An 18,505-nucleotide genomic window follows, 5' to 3' on the forward strand; every position below is an offset into this window, starting at 1 on the left:
AGATGTCCCACGGGCCGTGAAGGCAGCGGCAGCAGTTTTAATTGGAGTCAGACTCTCAGCTCGAGGAGTGTTTCTTTAAAACCCAGAGACAATGGAGTCATCCTCCTCCTGAGAGACCAGGACCAGTAATCCTCTGCAGAGACCAGTTCAGAGACCAGTTCAGAGACCAGTGCAGAGACCATAGACCAGTTCAGAGACCAGTTCAGAGACCAGTGCAGAGACCAGTTCAGAGACCCGCTTGTTTCCTGGAGCTGGAGCCATGTCGGTGGTGTGTCCGTCACTTTGAGGTCAGTGGAATAACAATGTGTCTGTTCGCTTGTTTTGTTATTTTGTATCTTCTCTGTCCCCTCAGCTTTGCTTCACTCACAAACTTACTATACATGTTTCACTTTTACAACCAAACAAAGTTTCCTTTATTTCTTTTCTTATTCTCTGTGAAATGCTACAAGCGTCTCCTCGTCAACTGTTCCCGTTGAACCCAGACAGTGAAAACGTGTGATGACATGTTAGCACCTCACTTGCGTCACCTCCAGACTCCTGGAGAGGGATTCATCCAAACAGTCATCATCACTAGAACATGTGTCACCGACTGACTTCATTGCGAATGACTCTGAACTCTGCAGCTTCCTTGTTTTCTGCTCAAAGAAACTGGATCTTTACGCTCACAGGACAAAAACATACACACAGGAGTAGAAGGAACCATTTGAATTAGGGTTTAAAACATTTAAAAACAAGAGTTGTGGAAGAAAAGAATAACCTTTTTTAATCTAAACACCAGAAGTTTAAAACACACTTGTACTATGATTTTAGAACAAAAAAATGTGCAGGGAGGTGATTTTAAAGATCTTTCAAAGGCCATTACAAGAATACAAATTTAAATGGGGTTTAAAACTGTAGAAATAAATAAAAAGCAGTTAAGACAAGAGTAGAGTAACTTTTCCCAAGTGAATCTTAATAAAATGCTGTGACAAACATAAAAAGTCAAATAAAAACACCTGGGAGCTTTTATTTTTGGAGCAGGTCTCAGGCTTTGATTTGGTTTTAAGAAAATAGACACGATATAAACACTTGAGTTGGTTTCAGTCGTGTGGTTCATGCTGGTTCTCGGTGTTCTTTGTGTCCTTAGCACATTTAAATACTAGTGCCACAGGAAGGTCATTCAAAATGCTCTCAAGGGAAATTAAGAGAATAAACACCAAACTAATAGAAAGCCACATTTAAATAGGGTTTCATTCTGTAAATATAAATAGAGGTGCAGTTAAACCAAGAGAGGTGCAAGATAAGAGTTAATATTTCTATGTTCATCTTGATCATTCTCATGTTTTCTGGGTTTGTTCAAGATGTGTAGTGCCTCCATTTTTTCCATGTTCTTATTCACCATTCAAACAATCCAAACAGGATCTTAATACCTAATGTACACATACATGCACACGTGCAATTAAAAGCATTAAGAGCTTATGCACAAAAAAGGATTAAGAAAAACATGTCAATGGGGTTTAAAACCATAAGACTCAATAGAATAAAGCATTTAAAACAAGTTAATCTTATTAAAATGCAGTGACAGAACTAGTCAACTGGAAGCAGCTGAGAGTTGCAGCAGGTTGAAGAAGAGACTAACATCTAAAAGCTAAATTAAAAAACCAAAGAGTTGGAGCGGGTCTCGTGTTTTCTGGGAGTTAGTTCCAGATGTGTGGTGCATGCTGCTTCTCCATGTCCTTACTTGCCATTAAAAGGATCCAAACAACAGGATCTTTGTACTCGTAGTACACAGTATGGTGCAACAGTAAAGTACTCAAATGTGTATTTCAAGGCGTTATAGGAAAACAAACAGTAAAAATCAAAACAAGAGTTGTGCAATGAAGGCCTGATTTAAAATAACTGCGAGTTGGAGCAGGCCTGGTGTTTTCTGGAGTTTGTTCCAGATGTGTGGTGCTTCTCCACGTTTAGCTCCGACTCTCCGGACACTGAGCCGACCTGGGACCAGACGGCCTCAGATTAGAAATGTACTTTTGAACACTAAACCACTTGGTTAAACCTGGTAGTTAGCTTTAAATATGCTCTCAATATAAATACGTTTTCTGTCCCATATTGGCCGTCGTGTGTTCACTTCTTGAGAACAGTCAGTGCTCAGTTTTCGTCGCTGCAGCTCGGTTTTTCCATTCTCAATGTGCTTGTCGGGCTCTTTTCACTCCCCTGCAGGGTTCGGGTTGAGTCTCTAATGATGGTTTCTCATAATCTCTCCTCAAAAGGAAATATGACTGTCACTTCAGACCGGGCCACTTAATTGAAGAGGGACCGTTTGGGCGTATTCATATTGAAGTGCTTATGGTTGAAGAGGCCACATTAGGCCCTTTTTATTATTATGACAGTATGTGAAGGAGAAACTCAAATAACCTCCAGAGGGTTTGTGGTACATTAATATATAATGTACTGTAGTTTACATAGAAGAGAACTCAAAGTAAGTTAAGAAGAGTGATGATGTAAGGTGAAAACTAAATTGGCTAAGAGCAGGACGACGCTGTGTCAGGTGTTTGTGTTTCGGGGAAAACAAAGATCCAATTAAAATATTAGACTTATGTGAAAAGTTAGACAAACACACACACCTGTGGGTTAGAATGACTGAAATCTCAAATTATGCATAATTACTCCTGATTTCTTTGCACGATCCAAACACACTCCCTCCCAGGATCTCCGAGGTCGACACTAGGAACAAATATAACTTTTGATTATAAGAAGATTTGTTAAAAAGCTAATTTTTCGGTGACGTATGATTTCTTTTCTACCTCACACGTCTCAAACACCACCGGGGGGAGAAACACAATGTAAAACATGCTGACAGGTCAGAAAGAGAGCGAGTCTCGGGATGAAAGTCGCTATGAACATGGGGGGGGGGGGGATTGTTCCCAGACTTTGTGGTTCCTGCATCAGAAACAGCTGCACCCTTCACAGAGGACGATGCAGTCAACAAAAAAATCCTCTAGTCAGCTGAAGGTTTTCAGCCACAAAGCACTTAGTCGGTGAGAGATGACATGAGGATAATAGACCTGTGGGCTGGAGGCGTTCTAGACAATGGAAAGAAAGACGAGTGGACAACAGGAATTTGAAGAAGAGATAGAATCAAACATCGCAAAGTGGAACCTTTGAACTTCAGTTTTCTGACCTTGTTGTGGGATTGAGCTTGAAACATTCCCTGCATGGTTTGAAGGTCAAAGGTGTCAAAGCTCACCTGGGGCTTCTCTGGATGTAGTCGGCACTTTGGAAATCAGGTGAACATCTTATATTTGTGGCAGGATCAGGCGCAGATCCAGGATTTATTTAGCTTTTCTATATTATTTTCCTTAACATTGCATATTTTCAGATTTTTTTTTGTAAACAGGTGCATTTATGGAGTTGATATCTTGAAGTTTGAGCAATTTAGTGAAGTTTAACAACTAGTGGGCATTTTGACAGAGGTATTTAGGTTTATTAAAACCAAATGATCAGAGTTAACTATCAGGATGAGGAGAGCAAGGAAAATCATCAATGAAACAAGTGAATTTTATGCATTTTTGTTACAAAAATGTATCACCGATTATCTGAATCGTTGCCAGTTAAATATTTGTTAACTGGAAAGTCTCGAGATGCATTACCTAAAATATTTAAAACAGTTATATTCATAATGACATATTTGTTTAATGGGATATATGCAGAGTTTTTATTTCACCTGATCGATTTTATCAATTGTACATTTTTGTCCGATTGCTGACAAGATTTACAGCAGCTTGATTTGCAGTCGAACGTTACTGACCTGTAGAAAAGTGATGACTCACACCTGCATTCTCTCAAAACCACTCGACGGTGTTTGTTCTTTCTCTAAAACTCACTGGACACATGACGGAAGAGCCGCTGAGTGTTTACTCCTGTTCCCAGCTCTAGTTTCAAGATAAGACGGGGGGGGGGTCAGAGAAAGTGTGGAGGGCTGAATCCTCACATTGTTCGGTGGAATTCATGCGTGGCAGCGTTCTTTCTCTCCAGAGGACGTTCTGTGCACCTTTCTATTGAGAAGCTGGTTTTCCCTGCATCCATCCATCATGTCCAACCTGCTGGGCTGACGGTCATGTGGGCGTCTCTGCACTATGCACACGAATGGGAACAGGTGCTTCATGTCCGCCAGAGGTAGGCTGTGTGTTCACAGTGGGTGACGTGACGGATAATGAAGTAACTTTAAAAATAATCATTTAAAAGATTCCAATTCCGATACCTTCAGAGTTTGTGTGTTGAAAGATACTGAGCACATCCAAAACCTGTGCATTTAAAAAATTAACCTGTATGACATGTTTTAACAGATGTAGCTTCTACTAACCCTGTATTTAAGAGATGATTGCTGTCATAGTTACTTCTGTTGTTATTGCAACACTATGTGCCTGTCCTTAAAACTGAAGGTACAAGACACTGTTTAACTGTTTTAACTTTAACTGGAACATCTGTATTAAGTATCACACGTATCTACAGTTTTCAGATTGTGTGTCTTCATATATTGTAGTAAAAGCTGGTAAAAGTAAAGCAGGGGTCAATGAGGCCTGTCGATATAAGTAATTGTCACTCTAAATGTCTCGTGATTCTTTCTTTCCTAGTTTAAAGACTCATTTTTGCTCCGAGTTGGTTGTTCACATAATACATAAGCATATCAACATGCAGTATACTGAACTTTTATTTTTGGTTATTTATCACAATGGTTTTCATTGTTTTTATCGCCCAGTCTGATGTCATAATATATAATAAAATATGTCATAAGTGCAGTTGTTATCAGACAATCAACGAAAAAAGGAACGAAAGTAAATTGGCAACAAGTATTTAGATAATCAATAGTGTAAAGTAGTAAATGTTTAAACCAAAATGTCCTAGAGTTGTTGACTCCAGCCTCAGTTGTGAATGTTTGCTGGTCCGGAATTTTCTCTTTGGATCAATATATTAATTTGTTAGAGTTGTTAACTCACTTCTGCTTCAGCCAAACATCTGAATCTGCCAACTTGGGCTATGGAGCATTTTAAAAAAAACAAAGAATCCGTTCTGCTCGGCGTTCTTTGGTATATTTGAAGTGTGCGTCCGTATAGATGTGTTGTTTCTCTGCGTCAGTAACGTGACACCTCATTGGCCGACACGTGAATGAGGTCACGGCAGGAGGTCCCCTCTCACCGCAGTGTAAATATTTCATGATACGTCTGAAACAACAGTGAGAATAAAAAAAACCTGACACTCAACATCAACCACTAAGTGATTGTTTCCTTTTCCGATCGCCTTCTTTGGACATTACCGTCACATTTAAAGTTTTTTCCAAGTGTTGACACGACTCCAGCAGTTATTTATATTTATAGAAAGCCCGTGAGGTTGAGTGGGTCGAGTTGACAAGTTGCAGCACTCTGTAGTAATCTGAGATATTGCGAACAAGCCCCGTCTGGTCGATGTTTACCACCGACATACTTCCCTCTGACAGAATTACACGGTCTGCGTACACTGAGGTGATGAGCCAGCCTGCAGGTTTCTGACACAATCAGATAACCAGATACCTGCTGGTCCGGTCTTAAGCACTACTTGCACTGAAAGCCTCAAGAGAACTTGGCAGGAGCATGTGAGAAATACATTTCGGTGCCAAACCACAAACGAGAACTTTGACTGGCTCAGGAAGATGTTTATACAGAAATCCCGATCATCTCCTCTTCATTTGCATTAAACTCCCCGTGGGGTCATGAAGGGTGAATTTGGACGTGTACGTTAGATTTGGCCTGTTTATATAACAGCTGATCTGGCTTTTGGTCAATGGAGGTGGCAGCTTTGACGTCACATGTACCGGTGGTGAGCCAACGCCTTGTTCCTCCCCCTAGAGGGCACTTTGAGCAGACTTAGTTAATTCACACAAGTGGATTTCTCTGGATTGGCCGCCGCTGATTTACTATAAGCTGTGGAGAAGGAGAGGAGTGGTGGTTTGGTGTGAGTTTGTTTCTTGTTTTAATACATCATCATATTTACTCTCAGGAATTATCGAGATTTGATTGAATACACGAATTATTAACCCATCATATTAAAACACATTTAATGACGCAGGTAGAATTTTTATTTCTTTTGAAAGGCGAGAATTATTTTCATTAAAACAAGTTTCCCTCCAGGCCGGCTGCCGACAAGTGATTATTTCATGGAGTGTCGAGCAAATACCCTCAGAGTTCATCGGAGCCACTTAAAGTGACTGTAATTACCGTTGAGGTCTGGCCTAATTGGAAGTGACACACACCATCAGGTGGCTCACAAATCTGTTCCCGGTGGCTGAGAGGCGGAGAGATAACAACACTCGGCCAAACACACTAACCTTGCTCACCTCGGTCGGCACACTTCGTCCGGTTCTGCTCGGTAACGACCGGGGGGGTCAATCTGTGCTCGTCCAAACAAAACCTCTCTCTCACTCCCGGCACCCGACCGCTAAGGTCAACAGGAACGCTGAGCGGATTAAGTCCTTTCTGTTTTGCTGTTGCCGGGAGTTAGCAGAGCGCCGGGAGAAGAAGGCCGGAAGATCCATGGGAGCCTTGGCGGTTTCTTTCTTCTCCTGAGAGAGTGGACACCAGCGGCCGCGTGCGTTATGTGTGTCCACACGAAGGCGGAGAAGCTAAAGGACGTTTCCCGGAAAGCGCTGCGTTGGCTCCACATCGAGAGGCCTGCGATGTCCCTGGTGTCAAAGTGTCTGAAGTGCATCAGAATGGGGAGAGGCGGCAGGTACGTGAGGCCCGAGAGTGAGAGCGGAAGGAATCTTCTACCTCGACGTCAGGAAGCATCTCGATCAAGAGGCTGTTTATGTCAATCTTTAAAAAGTCCCATCTGTCCCTGTGCTGTTTAACTTGGTCTCATACTTACATTTTTAAACAGCTTGTTTGTCAGCAGAATTATGCAAAAAGTACTAAAAGGATTTTAATGAAACTTAGAAGGAACCTATTCAATTTTGGGTTGAACATTGCCCGATTGTTGTTTTTATTTAATTTTTTACATTTCTACACATTTCCCAGTGAATAATGCATGAGTGTTCATTAAAAATCAGGCATAGGAGTGTGTGTGCGTGTTTGTGTGTGTGTGTGTCATTTGGTGCAGACGTTAATTAAGGAGGCTTTTTTCTGCTGGATCTGGACGAAAGGGGCGGGTCCAGGAACTGGGCATCACTTTCTTGAACTTTGCCTGATACGGCTCTTAGCAGAGTTACACACGCTACTTCCTGTTGAATTATACAGAGTTTGTTTCAACTACATTTCAACTATTCAACTACTTCTTTTAAAAGAGGAGCAGCTGAAGTTAATAATTTTAATCTTTGCCACCAAACTGTGTAAGTGGAGATGGAAAGCTTCTCCATTTTGAAAGCAAGATGAATGCAGGACATGGGCAGGAGAACAGATTCCTGTAAATACTGTGTTGTTTGTGTCACTCTCTGGGAGGGGCAGACCTTAACACAACCTTGAACCAGCAATTACCCAAAGCTTTGGGTTGGGTTTTTCTTAAAGGGAATTCAGGAAACAGACTGAGAGGAAGTGGTGACCGTCTAGGGAACACGGCTCATTAATGTGTGATTATTCAAATGAAAATAAATGTATCAGCTAGCAACTATATCTGAATATCTTCAAAACCTAAAGTATTATTAAAAAAAAAAAGGGGAATTCTGTGAACTTACATAACCTCCTCCTAGGTCTGAATCATAGAATGTGTATAAATATATATGGATATTCACTGCTTCCTCTCACTTCCCAGAAATGAAGCCAAAATAGCAAGGTCCCGCCGACTCACACACTCGACCAATCACAAGTCAGTCTCTGTGTGATTAGCACTTCCTTAAATTACAGGAACCGTCTTTGAGGAAACAAAAAGTTTTTCCACTAACATGGAGGAGGAAGGATTTTATAACCTTTTCCTAGAAACCCCATGGAGACGCTTTGGCTTCACTTTTTTGGTGTTAGTCATGTTGTTCAGTTTTATGTTGTCTGAATACAGAGAAGAAAGGTGTTTTAAATTTAAGATCACTCAACGAAAGTAAAAGTACCTTTTAGTTTCGACATTTTAGATTTTCCATCACTCTTAAGAATCACTTCTCATTCACAGATCCTGTAGATGAGGAATCCTCTGCGTTCATGCATGACTGGATTTGTTTCACTGTCTCACGTTGTATTGTTTCACTCAAGTTTCCTATTCGTTTTCATTACTGCTGGTTTGACGCTGATGAAGAGGGATAGTCTTATTTTCTGCGGAAGGGTGCGGAGGTTCCCACCACAGACACATCTGAGTTTACTTAGCGTTCATGGTTTAAGTAAAGCACACGATTCCATTGCAGGGTATGTGTGGAGTTTTTAGACGACACACAGGAAATGCGCCGTCTTATTTGGGATTTTTATAGTTCTTGTCTGGACTTTGTGTGTGTGTGTCACAGTTGTGTTTTCTGAGCTTTATACATGAAAACCACAGTCTGCATTTTGTACTTTTAGGATGAAACATCACCAAGACAAGTAGATTGTTGTTAATAGAATTACACAATACATTGATTAGTGATTTAAGAAAAGTCATTTTCAGCTACTTCTTTGTACAAGACATTTGCTGATTACAATTTTTTCGAATGTGAGCATTTTATACTTTTATCTGAAATCTACTTCTAACTGCAGTTTAGACCAAATAAGCAGTTGTAAGGAATGTTTTAGGAATTATGCTCTGCATGTATCTCAGAACTTGTAGGGGACTCTTTTATCTATGTCTCCAAAATTAAAGTTAGATGGATTAGAAAAGAATCTGTAATTACAGATGTGGAAATGGAGATGGTTTGCAGTGCTTTAAATCTCCACCCCTCCCGATCATCTGTAGCTTTGCCAGAACTGCAATTATTGATTAATCATTCTATTAGTTAATCAAAGGAAAAGAGAAGATACATAAGTTTCTGTTTTTCTTTGTGATTTATGATCCTAAACCTTATGTTTTCGGGGTTTTGGAGTTTTAATCCGACAAAACAAGACATTTAAAGACACCACAAGAAACATTTTATTGAGCAGATGATAAAATAATTGGCACTTTTAGTTGTTAATGAAACCGTCACTCGACCTCTCACACAGATTCCTCTCCCCTGCAGGATGGAGTCGTCGTGTCTGGACCTGGCTCTGGAGGGCGAGCGGCTCTGTAAGACCGGGGACTATCGGGCCGGCGTGTCTTTCTTCGAGTCGGCCATCCAGGTGGGAACCGAGGACCTTCAGATCCTCAGCGCCATCTACAGCCAGCTGGGAAATGCCTACTTTCACCTGCAGGACTATATCAAAGCCCTGGAGTACCATCGGCACGACCTCACACTCACCAGGTAGTTTCACAGATTGGATCCTAACGTGTTCTGAAACCATGTCCTTCTTGTTTCTGCCTCCATCCATTGTTTTAAACACATTATCTCAAGAACGCCTTGAGGGAATTTCTTCAGATTTGGTTCAAATGTTCAGTTTGATTTAAAGATGAACTGATTCGATTTGGGAGGTCAAAGGTCACAGTGGTCTCACTGGCCTCTTTAAAGGGACTCTTACCTTTGTTGCATTTGAGAATTACAGCACATTCAAATCATCCCGCCTTCCTCCAATGCCCCACCCCCTCGTTCCCATCCGCGGTGTTTTTTTGAAGAAACTTTATTTACAAGCAGACTTAACACCTACTGCCTCCGCGCACGCATGTGAGTTTTTGTTTACCAAAGCAATGGATTCGGTAAGTTATATACATTTACATTCACATACCTTGATGACGCGGGCCCGAATGCGCCACAAGAAGCAGACGGAAAACCTGCATGTCCATGCAGCAAACAGACAGGTCTGTCGGCCAATAAGGTCCTTCGGTCCGAAGAATTTTATTGGTTGAAGTTTTCACTAAATATTATGAGAGTGAAATAATTGTTTGTTTTTACTCCTAGTGGGTCTGTCTTGCATTTTAGAGTGTCATTACCTTATTAATACCAATTTAACCTTATCCAAAAAAAGTGTAAAAATGCAACAAAGGTAAGAGTCCCTTTAAGACATCAGATTAACTTTTTAACAAGGTTTTTGTTTGTGCACATAAGTTTTAATCGGCCTCCAACAGAAATAATTAAAGATTCATCTCAAACAATATTCTGAACAGATGTTAAAACTTTTTTTAATCACGATTTTCCCCCCTCCATGATTAAATTGCTCAACTCGACTCCACAGTATTTCTGCCTGCAGATGTAAATTACTTTCTTGCCTCTTGTGTCTTCGCACTAACACACTCCAGTAATCTTCCAATATTCCAGTCTAATTATTTCCTAATGTTTTTTTTTTTCCTTTCAATCCCAGAACGATTGGAGATGAACTCGGCGAGGCCAAAGCCAGCGGTAACCTTGGGAACACATTAAAGCTTTTAGGACGTTATGACGAAGCGGTGGTTTGTTGCCACAGACATTTGGAAATTACAAAAGCCATATATGATAAGGTGGGTTCTATTATAATGAGTTTTATTGTACTGATATTATATTGAATTACGTTCCTTTAGTCCTTTTTTATCCTAGAGAACAGAGAATGAATGATTTTTCACTTTTCTGTTGATATAATTTCAGTCTGTGGCTCAATGACTTAGCTAAATATAAATATATATGAATTTGTTAAACCACATAACGTTCCGCACGGCCACAGAAAATTGTAGATATGAACACGATGATGGCCGGGCCTCGGCACACCGACATCTAGAATAGTTTTCCAGCACCCCCGATGCAAACTAGCAGGTCTGGTGTCTGTCGGTGTATTTTAAGTATGTAATTACAACCGTGGTCATTGTGGTTTCCATCTGTGAAAACCCGGTGTGCGTGCTGTAGGTTGGGCAGGCTCGGGCGCTGTATAATTTCGGGAACGTTTACCACGCCAAGGGAAAGAGCATCTGCTGGACTGGAGCCGAGCCAGGAGAGTTCCCGGAGGAGGCCCGGATCGCCTTGAGGAAAGCTGCACAGTACTACGAGTGAGTTCACACCAACTTTTGCTTCTAAGTGTTGAGTGTGGTGGTTTGCTTTTATTTGGGAAGCCCTTAAGTTTGCGACTGGGTACGTTATCATGTTCCCGTTATCCATCCATCCATTGTCTTATGCTTATCTGGGCTCGGGTCCCAGAAGTTGTCACTCCAGACGTCTTTCCAGCCTGGGTCTACCCTGGGGGTCTCCTCCCCGTTGGCCACTCTACCATCTACGTGATTCTGTGAGATTTAAGAACGATCAGACTCACTGTTCTCCACAGTCTCAGTGCTGTTCTTGGCTCACAGGGTTTGAACTAAGTGTAAATCCACCATGAAGTCACCCATTGCTTTGTGAACTGCCTCAAATTTACCATTTTGGCCAGTAACATCTAGTTTGTCTTTGGAAAACAGAAGAAACTATATTTGAAGGACGATTCAGGCATTTTCACTGTATACGAGTGGAAATAGACAATGGAAATGGTCTTCTTTATTAATCGTCCATCTGCCTCAGGGTTGAAACTGAATTCTGAGATGTGTCATCTGAATCTGGCCGTCCTAATCTCACTTTATTTTCCTCCCACCGTTCTAAGGAAACTGGAGAAACGGTTGTGTGTGTGATTAGATCTCAGGAGATCAGCAGTTTAAGAAATACTAAGCTCGTCCTGTCCGCCTACTTGTTTTTTTGGAACTTGTAACCACGTATTAAAGTCTCAATGGCTGGAGTTGCACGTGTTGTCATGAAGCTGGTTCAGTTGTCATTATTTAAAAACACAAATACAACCAAATACATAGAACTTGAATTTTAGGAAATAGGTTATATTTAAATAGAAATGCACAACTTTTCAGCAATCTTTATTCTGGCCTGGAAAATCATCCTGAAGATGTTGACACCTAACACATGTATTCCCCCCCCCCCCCCCCCCCACAAAGAGCGAACCTGTGCCTGGTGAAGAGTTTGGGCGATCAGGCAGCTCAGGGTCGAACCTACGGGAACCTTGGAAATACTTACTATCTGCTGGGAGACTTTGGAAATGCAGTGGCTGCACATGAACAGGTGAGTGGCCGACGTCTCGTGAAAACAATCTAGCTTCACTCTGACGCCATATTTTCTATTTCTAATGTTTATTCTCCTGTCCATTCTTGATTAACTGTTAATACCTGATCTAAATAACATGCACTTTCTGTTTTTTCATGTTTTGCAGCGGCTGCTCGTCGCTAAAGAGTTTGGGGATAAGTCAGCTGAGAGGAGGGCCCACTGTAACCTTGGCAACGCCCACATTTTCCTCAGTCAGTTTGAAGTGGCGGCCGGTCATTACAAGTGAGTCTCCTTTATCTCATTGTGGTTATTTGGAGATGATGCTTTCCGTCTTCTTCGGACAGTATAAAGCTTTGTTTACTAACATTCATGAATTTACCAGCATAGAACAGTGGGAGAGATCAGATTTAATCCAAATGATCTAAAACTGTTGTAAACTGTTTACTTTAATTTACAAATTTAAGGTTTCTAAGCAGCAAATAAACATTTAGTCAAAGGGAAAACACAGAAATATACATTTTGTAATACCATTTTGTAACTATACTGCTTTAAAATGCTTCTTAGAAATAAACTTTAAATTACTGCTTTGGTTACAAAAATGAGACAAATAAAGTTTTGAATACAATGCAGTCATTCAGAACACCCTCAGACTCGTGTGCAGATGTTCAGTTGCTCCAAACCACTCACTCATTGAGCCCAGCAGTTTCTAATCCCTTCACAGCGGCCCCTGGAAAGCGACACAGAGCAGATAACTATCATTCCTGTGCACCCCCACCCTCCACATTCTTTGACCTTCCTCCTCCTCTGATCTGCCCCCAGGAGGACGCTGCAGCTGGCCAGGCTTCTGAAGGACCGCGCCGTGGAGGCCCAGGCCTGCTACAGTCTGGGCAACACCTACACGCTGCTGCAGGACTATGAGAGAGCTATTGATTACCACCTCAAGCATCTGGTTATCGCTCAGGACCTCAGTGACAGGTATCAGCTGGAAAAGAATCTGCTTTCCTGCCAAGTTAGCCTTTGAGGAATAATGGGCGTGGGCAGTTTGAATGTGGGCGGTCCCTGAACGAAGCATTCGCTGAAATGTGGGTGGATACTAAACAGACAAGACAGTGAAAAGAAGGGAAAGTCACAAGGAAACCACTGACAGCATTTAGTGTTTTTGGAAAAACATGAACATTAAGGAAAATCTGTGCATATTAGTCATTAAAACAAGACTTTCTATGTACAAATTGTACTTTTCATGCAAAATATTTGATCAGTACACGAAACATGATTTGACATTTGAAGATAAAATTAAACGTCTGATCCAATTAACTCCGACATTAAAACGCTGCCAACAGCAAGCAGATGTAGTGTGTTATGATGTGAGCACTGAACCAAGTAGAAGATGAAAAGATGAGTCAACACAACACAGATGAAGTCATTATATAAAGACTTCTCCTTTTCTACAGCCCATTCATGTCTAAAATGCAGACTAATATATTAAAATAACATATTTTGCGAAGAAATTAATTATTCTGTTTTGGAAAGATGGCTATCCTCCAACTTTTGAGATGTTTTTGGACCAAATATATATTTATATAAAAAACAATAACATTTAGGTAAATGAACTCCTGAAAAACACAATCATGAACATTTGATTATTTTCTTGCTGTGAGAACTTGTTCAGATATTACCAGTGAGGTAATTGAGGAAAGTTTTTAATCAATTGAAACACCAAATAAATGACGATATGGCATTTACAACTGAAGTGTTTTTTAATACTATATTTATATGATCAAAAGTAAAAGTAAAAAACCCAGACTCTTTGTGGAAGTAGAACTCTCCCTCTGCTCCTCCCCTTTCTCTTTATAACTTCTTGTAATGGGAAGAAAAGAGAGTTCTTTGAAAACACGAGTTTACTCTGACAAATAATGATGTGGCGTTTTGATCGTTGTGAAATGTGTGATTGTGATACGTAATAGTTTGAGGAACTTCCTCTTCGTTGTTGTGTAATCCCTGTTGAGTCTGCTCAGCCAGTTTCCCTCTGTGTGTCACTGCAGAGTTGGTGAAGGAAGAGCCTACTGGAGTCTAGGAAATGCCCACACCGCCCTGGGGAATCATGAGCAAGCCATGTACTTTGCTGAGAAACATCTGGAAATTGCCAAAGAGGTGAATGTTTACTGTTTCACCTCCTCCCTCCGAGTCCAATGAGTAACTACCGTCAGTCCACAGCTCCATCTACTGGTTGAATGCCGCAGCAACGCTTGAGACTATGAATTCAGCTTCATATGTTTACTTGAATTCATATTTATTAAGGACAGAGAAGCTGCAAAACCAGTGCAAAAAGATTTTAACTGGCCAATATTATGATTTTTCTTTGTTTTAAAAAAAGACGGGAGACAAAAGCGGCGAGGTCACAGCCAGGATGAACCTGTCGGACCTGCGGCTAGTTGTCGGCCTGAAGTCCAACTCCAACATCCATCCCAACATCTTCCGTAACACAAACACTAATAACTCCCCTCTGCCAGTAAGCTACCAGGGTTACTCCAACCACCCAGGTGAGTCACCTGCTTCTCAGAATACAGCAACAGACAAGTCCTTCTAGGAACGTGTCAAAACAAAACATCTCCGTCTTTGTCTCAGGGATCAATTCTCCGTTGAGGAGGAGAGGAAGTGTTGAGAACATGAAGATGAGTCCAAGTCAAAGTCCACCTCCAGACTCCCCAGCAAAGCCAGTACGTTAGTGTGTCACCTTACACACACTTTCAAGTGTCTAATGTTTTCTAACTCTGTGGATGTTTGGTCAAACTGATTTCAAAACCTCTTGACCTAATTTAATGCTTCACCTATTTACTTTGCACATACAAATCCAGACCTTTTAATGTTAAAGAATGACAGAATTATCCTGGTTCTGCATATTGTGGATTTGTGTCATCCTGCTGACTTTTATGTTAACATGAAAAAACAAAAGACCTGTGACATTTAATTCTCTGTGTGTGTGTGTGCACCTTCTTGACTGTACAGGGTTCGGAGGAGGAGAAGTTCCCCGGCTCTTCCAAAAACAACACCATCAAAGCTTCCACTAAACTCTTCCTCTTCCATCGGCTGAGAAGCAGAAAGCACAAGAGCAACAAATCACCTCCTAAAGAGCAACAGGAAAACTCCAGCGAGCAAACCGCTGCAGAGGAAACGCCAGCGTCCATCAAGGTATTTCTACACGCCTCACCCTTCCCACTGTTAAAATCCCTGGAAAAAAACCACGAGAGGATTAACGATGATTCACACTCGAGTAAAAGTTTAAGAAGCGACACCACAGCGTATCGACTGTGGGAAAAAATAATGCTGACTGGAAACGTGTGATCATTATTTCTGACTCATAAATTGCTCAAAGGAAGGATGAGGCGGGTTCATAATTAAGTTATTTTTCAAATCTTTCCAAATTGCAAGACGGACGGCCTTGGAAAGAATATTTGCAGTCATGTGAAGTTATTTTATTATCATTGGTCCAGATCAAACTGAACCATGTGTTTGTATCAACACTTTAATGGTTTCGAAATTTTGACCAATTGTGGGAAGTTGAGACAGAATCCAACTATAGAAGAAGAGGAAGCAGGTTTTCTTGTCATCTTCTCCTCTGATGATAAAATGTTTGAATGACGAGGACATTCACTGAACCAGAGATCGGTGATGTGGCAACGGCACTAGCAAATTAACCGGTTCATTCATTTTCTCCATTCATAATAAAAGACGACGCAAGTCTTGTCTACAAACCATCAATGTCGAGTATAGGTGGACGGAGATTTGATACTAACTGCATCAAATCTTCGAGCATAAGTTGATGTAATTGAATTATTCAGTAGTACAATAAGACAAAACACTTGATGTTCATGAGGATTGTGTCACATGTCCTCACTTTTTTTTATTCTCTGTAATTCCCACTACAGGCCGGATCGCGGGACACCATTGGCGAGGACGGCTTCTTCGACCTCCTCTCTCGTTTCCAGGGCAGCCGAATGGACGACCAAAGGTGCTCCCTCCTGGATGGCCAGAGCCATCTCCCCGCCCATTCCTCCCCCTCCTCCACCCCACCTGTAGCTGAAAGGGAATGTGAGTCAGCCCCTCCTGCTTTCATCTGTGTTCACGCCATCATTCACATTGTCTGATGAATCCAAAATGATCCAGTGGAAAGAAGTGAAAAAGAAACTCTACCACATGAAGGCCTCTTCTCAGTTTCCCTCATGGTGTGAATGCAGCTTGTCCATAAGTGTCCTTAGTTATTAAATGTCGAGTATGACTCACTCCTCCGAGCTTTGAGAGCTTAAAAGGTTTTCAATGGACCTTTTGACACTTTTTGTCCAACATGAAAACAAGCTTTTCCATGTTTGTGCTTGATGAACGACATTTTACAGCCAATTTTTCATTTTGAGGGAAGTGCTTGATGCTCAAAATGGGGATTTTTGGCCAAAGGTTTCCTCAAGTTTCATTAAACTGCAAACTTGGAATAATTAATCCCTCTAGCTCCGAATTCACCTCCTACAATTAAACATAAGATGCAGATTAGAGAATTAAAAGCACCACTCGCTGTTCCCTTCACGAGCAACAAATTAACGATTCTCTTGATTTCCAGCTATTTCGGCACGCGATCCACCATTGCAGGATCCCGGTCATTTCCTGGAGCTGCTGGCCAGCTCCCAGGCCCGTCGTCTGGACGACCAGCGAGTCAGCCTGAGCCAGTTTCCTGGCTTACGTCTCAGCACCTGCAGCCCGCCGCGTACACCCTCCACCTCCAGCGCAGAGCAGGACCCCACACAAGGTGATGGAGTGATGGAAGTTACATCCAGATTAAATGTCAAGACACGAATGTAGAGGTTAATGCTATTTTTCCCCTCCTCCCCTCCCAGCCCCCTCCTCCAGCACAGATACAACTCAGACTCCCTCCCTGTACAGTCGACTCGAGACGAGTGCTGAGCAGCCGGAGGGGGACGACGTCTTCTTCGACATGCTAGTTAAGTGCCAGGTGAGAAAAAGAAATCTATTAATGCAGAAATGTGGCATTTTCAGACAGTCGGTGTAGATATTAGGACACTGTTATTAAATACAAACAACGTGGAACTAATTAAAACTGGTCTGGATTGAACTTTTGGTCTTGGGAAAGACAATGGACACCGACTGTCTAGTTTGTGGCATTTCCACTGTTTTTTCTAATCTTCCCCTTTTTTCTTAAATTATGGGGAAGGGGAAGTAACTCTGTGACCCTGCAGAAACCCTGGTTAAATATTTAATTTGGTCTTGATTTATTATTAGACACTTTATTTTCCCCTGAACTGTGCACTTCACTTCGATAGTTCTGATCTAATGTGCACTGACTAAAATACTTCAACTAAAGGTTATTCCTGATTTTACTTAATGGAAGTGACTTCAATTTAAGTTTCCTCCATGTCCCATCTGATAACATGGAGCTCACCTTTCTACACTGTCAGGCCTACAGTGACCCATACTCTCTTTCCTCTTGTGATGTTTCAGGGGTCCCGACTTGACGACCAGAGGTCCATTGCTCCACCTTCTCCTCCACCTTCTGCTCCATCTTCTTCATCTAAAGGCCCAACAGTTCCAGACGAGGATTTTTTCAGCCTCATCCTGCGTTCCCAGTCCAACAGGATGGAGGAGCAGCGAGTCCAGCCGCCACCGGGCGTTACCCAATCCAAACTAGACTGACCCCACGCAGCGATTTGTGATGTTATCTCAGGACCCCCGTATGAAGTAACCAAGCTTTTTTTTAACCCTTGATTCCTGCCTTTTGGAGCGGTCCTGACAACATTCACATGAGGATGCCAAGAATACAAGTGACATTATGCGGAATTAAGGTGTCAAATAATACAGAACTGGTCATTGTGACTGTGAAATCAAGGGAAATGTAGCGTTTCAAGCTTTCTTTAAGAAACAACAGAGCTTTTATCAGACACTTGGGGACCAGTGATGTCCGTCTGCTCTGGAGGCTTGCATCAAGTCGCTCCTACAAACTGTGGGTCGTTCATTTGCTTTAAGGATATAAGCCAAACTGAAGGAATTTCTGCTTGACGTTGGACGAGAGACATTCTATGGATGGAGGGATCCGTCCCAGAGACTCTGCAGTGAAGCAAAGTGGAACCACTTGGTCTTAATTGACCTCTGACCTCTCCAACAACTCGTCAGAGGGTCAAGTGACAGAACTTCAGGGAAATAAAAGGTTCACGTCCGTCCTTACTGCTCCACTCATGACCAGCGGAGCCATTTATAGGAGCTACTTCTGGATATTGCATTTAAAGACTTTAACAAGGACAATTTCATTGTTTAAGGTTGTATGAGTGGAGCATCATTGCCATGAAGTGAAATGGGATTTTTCTTCTATGTAACAAGATTTTACAGATGATTAACTAGTGTGAGTTAAAGAAATGTTATTTTAGTCTTTATACTGATACGTTCTCCTGATAATTGAGAAATAAAATCTCATGAATTTACATTCGATTTTAT

The 18,505-nt window shown here is 41.6% G+C and overlaps 1 protein-coding gene across 1 annotated transcript; it reads left to right on the forward strand.

The window, feature by feature from the left end:
• Positions 1-230: 230 nt before the first annotated feature.
• Positions 231-18,499, forward strand: LOC133010463 (G-protein-signaling modulator 2-like). Its single transcript, XM_061078049.1, has 15 exons — positions 231-287; positions 9,119-9,340; positions 10,332-10,467; positions 10,847-10,986; positions 11,908-12,031; positions 12,180-12,295; positions 12,833-12,988; positions 14,056-14,164; positions 14,388-14,553; positions 14,639-14,730; positions 15,020-15,202; positions 15,940-16,102; positions 16,623-16,808; positions 16,897-17,012; positions 17,519-18,499. Exons 2-15 carry the CDS (start codon positions 9,120-9,122, stop codon positions 17,708-17,710), a joined length of 2,100 nt encoding a protein of 699 aa, XP_060934032.1. The 5' UTR covers positions 231-287; position 9,119; the 3' UTR covers positions 17,711-18,499.
• Positions 18,500-18,505: the final 6 nt, after the last annotated feature.

Source organism: Limanda limanda, chromosome 9 (genome assembly GCF_963576545.1).
Source record: "Limanda limanda chromosome 9, fLimLim1.1, whole genome shotgun sequence".
NCBI classification, from domain to species: domain Eukaryota; kingdom Metazoa; phylum Chordata; class Actinopteri; order Pleuronectiformes; family Pleuronectidae; genus Limanda; species Limanda limanda.

Coding starts and splice junctions, on each gene's coding strand:
- LOC133010463 (XM_061078049.1), top strand. CDS start 9,120: ATGGAGTCGTCGTGTCTGGACCTGGCTCTGGAGGGCGAGCGGCTCTGT. Junction 10,987..11,907: donor AAAGCTGCACAGTACTACGA/GTGAGTTCACAC, acceptor CCCCCCACAAAG/AGCGAACCTGTGCCTGGTGA. Junction 12,989..14,055: donor GCTCAGGACCTCAGTGACAG/GTATCAGCTGGA, acceptor GTGTCACTGCAG/AGTTGGTGAAGGAAGAGCCT.